Here is a 7,846-nt window from a genome sequence, read left to right as displayed (position 1 = left end):
TTCTCCCTCAATGCATCATCGTGGTGTTCTCATTTAATGATTTTCACTCTAAATATAAACCAAAACAAGAAAATCCACATCCTACTGCTCATACTATAAAAATAAGAATAAAAATGATGTAAAAAAGTACAAAGGGAGTGTGTATCTTAAAGATCATTTCTTGGGTTTTGATATGATTTTTTAAGAATTTTATACTTTTATTTTATATTTTATTTTTAATAATATTTTAAAATATTGCAAATCTTAAGTGATTGACTTGAGATGTCAAATTAATCGTGTGATATTTTTACGTTCTATTTTTGCTTTAAAAAAATATAAAATCTCATAAAAGTTATAAAAAAATTATCATTTGACATTTAATTACAAATAATATTTTACATCTCAAAAAGTTAATCGTGTGATATTCCTACAACTTTGCCGTCTCTAGCTTTAGCCCTATCAACTGAACAAAAAATTAATTAAAATCAAATGAATTCAATAAATACTAATATAATAAAAAATTTAAACAAATAAATTAATTTAAAAAAATATTCTTAAAAAATCAAACAACTATTAGAAAATTTGTGGATGAAATTTTCCAATAGCTTCTGGAAAAATCAGTATGAAATTTGCCGGTATTTATTTTTTCTGGAGAACATGAAATATGTTTTTCAGTAGTTCCAGAAAACATCAAAAATCATTTTCAGAAGTGTGTTCTATACCGGAAAATTTTTTTCAAAATTGCCGGAGTAGTGTTCTATACCGGAAAACTTTAAGAAAAAAAATTCTGAAAAAAATGAATTTTTTGACACTAACTTGTGTGTTCCGAAAAGATTGAAATGAAGAAATAAAAAAAATGGTGACTTTTAATATATATATATATATATATATGAGGGTATTTTAATCTTTTTCTTTAATTTTTAGGTATATATTGATTAAGGAGGGGTATAGAGTAAAATTTTCATGTGTCATATAGGTGATAAGTATTTAAGTATTTGAAAAATCCCCTCTTAAAACCTACCTCTAGTATAAAATAATTAAACCACTTAAATACTCTATCGATAGTTTTATATTATTCGATGTGAGACTTTTTCCACTCTAATAATAATGATATTTTTGTTAGGTTTCTTCTTCGATGTCCCGACGACTGATCCTCTATTTTATTCAATTTTTTAAACAAAATTTCCTTAACTATTTTTTGTATAGTTCTTAATTTAATCGATCAAAATTTTATCAAATTTATAATTTTATTAAAGTTTATTATAACCATAAAAAATATATTTTATATTAAAAATCATACAAAGTAAAAAATGCAAATAAATTTTTCTTTTTGAAACGTGCTCAGTAGTTTGTAAATAATATACCAAATAGCCTATCTCTTATTGTTTTTGTTTGCAAGTAAAAAATGAGGACACAAAGAGAAAGAAGCTACAATATAACCTTTTCAGTTTTCAGCTATTATCATTTATTATTCACTCTTTCTAATGACCCTTGGTATTGCCGTGTTAAAATTGCTTTGTACTAAGTTTCAATCAACATGATATTCATGGCCATTGTTGTCTATATATTCTTTTATATCTTCCACATTTACAATTTTCTCCCTTCTCTCATCTCACCAATCACATGCTGTGGATATGTATTCCATTTGTCCTTTACCATTTTCTACTTATAATTTCCTTTTTTACATATCCAACTAAAAATATATAAGATTTTGTTATAATCCTTTTGTTTTTGGACTGAATTTCATGTCAATGGTTGTATGGTAGTAGTTATAGACTCGTGCAATGTGCAACGTACAAAACAACATTAAAAAAATATATATAAATTGAAGTATTGAGTTGTTGAAAAGTTTAGGAGAATATAAAAAACAATAAGGTAAAATTTCCGACTACCAAAATAATTAAATTCACTTTTGTTCTCTATAGATGAATCTAAACTCTATTACATTTGCTTAAGATGAACGAAAGAACATCGTAACGACAATATGTTATGGTTCATGACTACTAAGAGACCTAGACATATCTTTGCTAAAAACCTATGAATAGTTGAATTTATTTCTCAATTGCATTCAATGAAACATTGCAAGCTGCTGGAATAGAAACACCTTTATAAGCTTTGCATACATAGTATGTAAAATTGGCATAGTCCTGAATCAATACATAAAGAAATTTGGTAAATATATATTCATTAATCTAGAAATTAGAAAATTGTGAGTGTGAATGAGAAAAAAGAAGGAGAAAAGACAAACTTTTTCAATAGGTTGATCGTTCACCACCACCCATGGCACAAAAGAATGAAGTGGGAAAAGTTTTGCTGTTTCATTAATATACTTTTCTCCAAGCTGCATACAAATTCAAATTTAATGTTAAGGGCGTTTAAATAATATCATACAAGTCATCAATAAAATTGAAGACTTGGAAAGTATACAACATCTATTATTTTGCAAATTAATCTAGAAATTTCACTAAAGAGAGAGAAGTGCAAATCCTTACCCTTATTACTATACTTTTTTTTTTTGTCTTTTTTATATAGGGCTAAGATTTCGTGGGAGGAATTTTTCATGACAGAGAATCTATTCCCATACCAATTGTAAGTTTTGGTATAATATTTTTTACTAATTATTTTGTTTATTTAAACTGTTTTTTACATTTTTTATTTATCTTTTCTTACGCAATCAAGTAAGATAAGATGGTTTTTTAAATATTTACCTTTTATTTTTAAAAAATTTAGAGACAAAATCCGCATACTAAATATCGAATAATGAGATATCATATGTTTAGATTCGTATTCCAACATATTATATATTTTTATAATTTTTTTACCATTTAAGTTAAATTTACGAGATAACAAATTTTGGTGTAGTCGTCTTTTTTCTTGAATTCTACTAGTAATTTAAATAATTTAAACTCACAATTTTATAACTATACAATTACTTCTATAAATAAAAAAAAATTAGACAAGCACACTAGTGAACATGAGGGGAACCTAGAGGATATTGGGCTAAAGCAACACCATAAGAAGTTTTATATTTATAAGAAAAAATCAAAATTTTATATTAAATAGAGATAAAATTCTACGATAAAAAAAATAAAATTTTTTTGAAGAGACATCTCTCTTATCTTACAAATCGATTTTGTGAAAATAAATTATATTTAATATAAAAAAAATATAAGAGCATTTTAACCCAAAAGTGATACATTAGATATATAGGTCCCTTCATTTATTTTATTTGATGCACACCCTAACACTATTTCCTTCAAGCATAAGTTTTTTCATCAACAAACACTTGCACCATCGGTGGCACGCACACGCATCAACATAACATATCACCTAACCACCCTATAATCAAGAAGACCTTCGCTACAAGGAACTGACCACCTTAGTCAAAATATTGACTCTGATACCACTATTGTGTTGAAGTTGATTGAAATAATACATGCTAAAATTGTCTCACTTGCTTAGCATTGTAAAGGAAGAGGGAGGCTATTGATGTATATGACTTTAATTCTTCGTTGCAAGATGCATCAGTCAAAAACACTTTAATCTTGTATCTGATTTTTTTTCCTTCTTTTCTTATACTCTTTGATGCAACCTTATTTGCATCTCATTTTCTTTATTTTGTGCATGCATTTTTTGTTCCATTGATTAAAACTTCTTTAGTTTGGTTTAGTTTTTATATCAATATAGTTATTACATTTGGTATTTCTTGTTTTGTTGGAATGTAGCACTTTAGTGTTGGAAATGGGCTTGATGTGGTTTAAAAAGGGAGACGTTTTGAAAGCAATTTAGATGCAAAACGAAGACAGAAAGAACCAAGGGCAAAGTGGATAACATCCATATTTCTCGTTTTGTTATTTTGTTATCTGAGAAGAAATACGGTCATTTTTCGTGATAAGATTATTGTTTTCACATTTTATTATGAAATACAACCATGACAACTAACAAACCTATGTTTCGTAAGCTGAAGCTCGTTTTCTAATTTTTTAAGTTCTATTTTAATTGGACTTAGACCTCATTGTGACATAAGTATAAATAGGACTTAAAAAATAAGGTTTTTAGGGTTTTGAAATTCATACTTGAGGTTAGGATCAATCTCTTCTTTCTTACTCCTTCTCTAATTTCCCAATTTGAATGTTCTTAATCTATTTCATGGTTTATTTTTCTATAATATTTGAGTAGATTTCTTATTTCGAGAATTGGACATAGCTTTTGATACATTGATGATGATAATGATGATGACGACATATTAATTGTTCTTTTCCTTTTGTTAATTAGTGAATTACTTTTGATTTAATTTCTATTGAGCATTCATGTTATATGAACTTGTTGGATCCCTTATTTGCATAATCAAAGGTATTAGGGAATGGACTGAGAGGTGAACCTTAGTATTTGAACTCTAGGAGTTGAACTCAAGACTAAAATCACGAGAATAAGCTTAGTCTTTTAAGGAATCAATTAATTATTATAAAACATAAAGGGTTCAATCTAAATTTAATATAGCTAGGCATAATTCTTGTATCTCGAGATAGAGCTCTAAATATATTAGGATAATTCACCTTTAAAAGAGATTCAATATTAATAAAAGAAAAATTGATCTAGATTCATTAATCATCATTGACAACCTCAATCATGGAATCTTTTAGATATAATAATCGTCTTTGGTTTCTTGTGTTTTATTGTGTTGTTACAAGTCTATATTTATCAAAATATTTATTCTCGTTTAATTTAATTAAACTATAATTAATTGATACTCTTAGATACAATCCTATTGGATTCAATATTTCTACTACTTGACGAAAATCGTACACTTACAGATTTCTCACAACACTCTTGTGTTAGAGTATTGTGATATTTAGTTTACATATACATTGTGGAGTTTACATATATTGTGAACATCATATCTTTACAAAAAAAAACTTTAAAATATTAAGTATTTAAGTCATCTCACTTATACAATGTTCAATTTTTTGTTTTTCATCTATTGTGAGACTTCTAACACATATTAAACACCAACCCTAGTATATATATAATACTAATATAATATTGACAAGTATTTTTTCATCCAATTGACTAGGACACTAAGCATGAACAAGTACTTAAATATCATTAGAAATCTAACAACGATCGACGATAGACTTTAGAAGTAATAGTTCATGACATTCCTCTTCTTTATGATTAAGACAATGACTTTATTGATATCAATTTAATACGAAATATATTTGTTTTCTTTTATTTTTATCAAATCAATATCATTTAAATCAATATTTCAATCATAAAAATAAAGATTAAAATTAACTTCTATTCGTTGAAATTTTAAACATTTTTTAAATACTAATTCATAATAAATATAATCCGTATTAAAATTCCCCTGTGTTCGTTAAATATCACTTCACCGGGCAATGATTGAACTAAACACAAAAATCAATATAATAAGAATTTTTTTTTTTCATTTTCAATGCTGTATATCATTTTATATAAACTTGTGAAATCAAAGAAATGTAAAATATTACCTTTGTTCCATTTCCACTATTAAAGCAATCGATAAAAGGCACCAAAGGCAAACCCAGTTGGTTGAAACAATTCTTCCACATCTTGTTTTTTCCATCAATTGCCAGAAACTCAAAGCAGAATATCAAACCATAATGTATATTCTGCATCACAATTTAGATATCTAAGATTCAATTTAATTATAGGAAACTCATTTCAGATATATGGTTTCTTGGTTCCCTTTATACTTACCACATCAGGCCAAACATTGAGGGCACATGATTCCAAAGAATTTAGATCACATTCATCTGGCCCATTCTGCCAAGTTGTGTGTGTCAAGAGACAAATATAAATTAAAATTTGAAAATATTATTATTGTTGTTATTTATTATTATTATGAAGCTTTGGAAATTATTATAAAATTGAAATTGATGAAGAGAATGAAAAAAACAATCATCAAAATGAGTCATCAAACTAATTATTATGTTGATTGACTACATAATTTAACAGACAACATTGTATCTCATTGAAGTGAAAACATCATAAAAACTTGTTCCGTTCCTGTTTAATTGTCGCTTCTGTATTATTCTTTTTTTTAAAGTTGAATGCAATATTAATAATTATTTTTTTAATAGCACTCTTAATTATTTATCATTAAAATAAAAGATAAAATAATATAATAATTTTTTTTGAGTATTACAGGAGAAAGACTCATCTCTATCGAATGTAACAAAATTATCAATTTTATTAATATTCATAAATAACTTTAAAACGACAATTAAAAAGAAATAGAGAGTATACAATAAAGAAACTGAGTAAAAAATATAAAATAAATTTATTAGTTATATCATTAAGTCATAGTTGAACTTGATAAATGTCTATATTTTCGAATTTGAATCCAAAAAACTCACAGTTATATAAGTTAATTATGATAGTATTTATTATTTCTCATAAAATAAAAACTTACGATTTCTACCATTTGACAATATTAGTTTAATGAATATTACCATAAAATTGAATTAATGTAGATTTTTATTTTATCACTAAACAGAAATCAATAAAATAATTTTCCCTTAGTTTTCTCCCCTTGAAATTATTATAAGCAACTATCACTAGTAATTAGTATTCAACACTACTCAAAAGAACCAAATTGATATCAATCAAAATCAATTTTTCCATTCAAAGAAAAATCAACCATATTAATTACTGAATATTTTATAAACCTTTACAAAATATTTCCTAGTATATCAAAGAAAATATAAATAAATAAAAAATTGAAACCTGACATGATATGGAATTGTTGGTTTTGTTGAGATGGGAATTGGCCCAAGGGACTAGTTGGAGATTAACAATGTTAATGAGCTCATTGTTGAATATTTCATCCAAATTCTTAACAATGAAAATTGCACAAGATTGGCATAGACTTTCATAGTATATTGATAGATTAACTTTCTCATAATCAATTGGTGGAAGTGGAACCATAGCATTATCAATTTGTGATCTAGAAGAATAAGATGAACCCTCAAATTCGTAGGTGAAAAATAAAAGGACTAATATAATAGTGATAGGTAGTTTTGGAGAAACCATTTCTTTTTTAATCCTTCTAAAGTAGAGAGACTTTGTAATGTGAAGTGTGAATATTTTTTTGGAAGCCTAAGTCTTTTATATTCAAGTAATTATTTTTTGGCTTAGGAGAAGAAAAGGGAAAAGAAAATAAAGAGATGAGGAGAGGGATGAAGGGGAACCTATGTGACTTCTCTTAAAGCAATTTTTTTGTATATAATAAAAATTTAGATTAAGAAGGCCGTTAAATTTATGTATAGTTTATTGGCATCAAACTATATGTGTCATGAAAAATTTATGTATACTTCCATTTTTATATTTATAACCCCAAAAATTTATGAAAATGCCAAAAATATTCTCAATCCTTTTTTTACTATTTTATCAAATTTAATTTTTTTTTTTTTTACTATTTCATCATTTCTAGAACCAGTAAAAAAAAAATTTGATAGGTAATCGTTTTTCGGTAACTTCCAAAAAATTATTTAGAAGAATTTCGATACGTGTTTCTAGTACAGAAAATATTTACCGGATTTTCCGGTACACGCCATATTTTTTAATAAATAATAATTAATACAGAATAACAATATACCATTAATAATTAATATACCATTAATACACCATAATTAATAATTAATACACCATAAATCGTCGACGCTTACAAAATGTTGTCGGACAAACTCTTTATGTGGCAGCATCCATAGACCGAAGATTTAAAGTCACATATTTTTTCTATAACTTAGCCGTCTCTAGCTCTAACCCTATCAACTGAACAAAAAATTAGTTAAAATCAAATGAATTAAATAAATACTAATATAAT

General features: G+C 26.0%; 1 protein-coding gene across 2 annotated transcripts; it reads right to left on the bottom strand.

The window, feature by feature from the left end:
- Window positions 1-1,860: 1,860 nt before the first annotated feature.
- Window positions 1,861-7,249, bottom strand: LOC101497444 (gamma-interferon-responsive lysosomal thiol protein-like). Of its 2 annotated transcripts, XM_004506739.4 has the most exons (5): window positions 6,748-7,246; window positions 5,719-5,784; window positions 5,490-5,630; window positions 2,228-2,320; window positions 1,861-2,126 (listed from the first exon to the last, which is right to left on the bottom strand). In XM_004506739.4, the coding sequence occupies exons 1-5, from the start codon at window positions 7,051-7,053 to the stop codon at window positions 2,031-2,033; spliced, it is 702 nt and encodes a 233-aa protein (XP_004506796.1). In that variant the 5' UTR covers window positions 7,054-7,246; the 3' UTR covers window positions 1,861-2,030. The 2 variants fall into 2 exon arrangements, with proteins under 2 accessions (XP_004506796.1, XP_012573033.1); XM_012717579.3 differs by lacking the exon at window positions 5,719-5,784 and having other exon boundaries at window positions 6,748-7,249.
- Window positions 7,250-7,846: the final 597 nt, after the last annotated feature.

This window comes from Cicer arietinum, chromosome 6 (assembly GCF_000331145.2).
Source record: "Cicer arietinum cultivar CDC Frontier isolate Library 1 chromosome 6, Cicar.CDCFrontier_v2.0, whole genome shotgun sequence".
NCBI lineage: Eukaryota > Viridiplantae > Streptophyta > Magnoliopsida > Fabales > Fabaceae > Cicer > Cicer arietinum.
This window is presented reverse-complemented; position numbering and strand designations above follow the sequence as displayed.

Excerpts from the sequence above, each read along its gene's own strand:
- LOC101497444 (XM_004506739.4), bottom strand. The coding sequence starts at position 7,053 with ATGGTTTCTCCAAAACTACCTATCACTATTATATTAGTCCTTTTATTT. Across the intron at positions 5,785-6,747 it reads ACAATTCCATATCATGTCAG|AATGGGCCAGATGAATGTGA; the intron begins GTTTCAATTTTT and ends ACAACTTGGCAG. Across the intron at positions 2,127-2,227 it reads ACGATCAACCTATTGAAAAA|GACTATGCCAATTTTACATA; the intron begins GTTTGTCTTTTC and ends GTATTGATTCAG.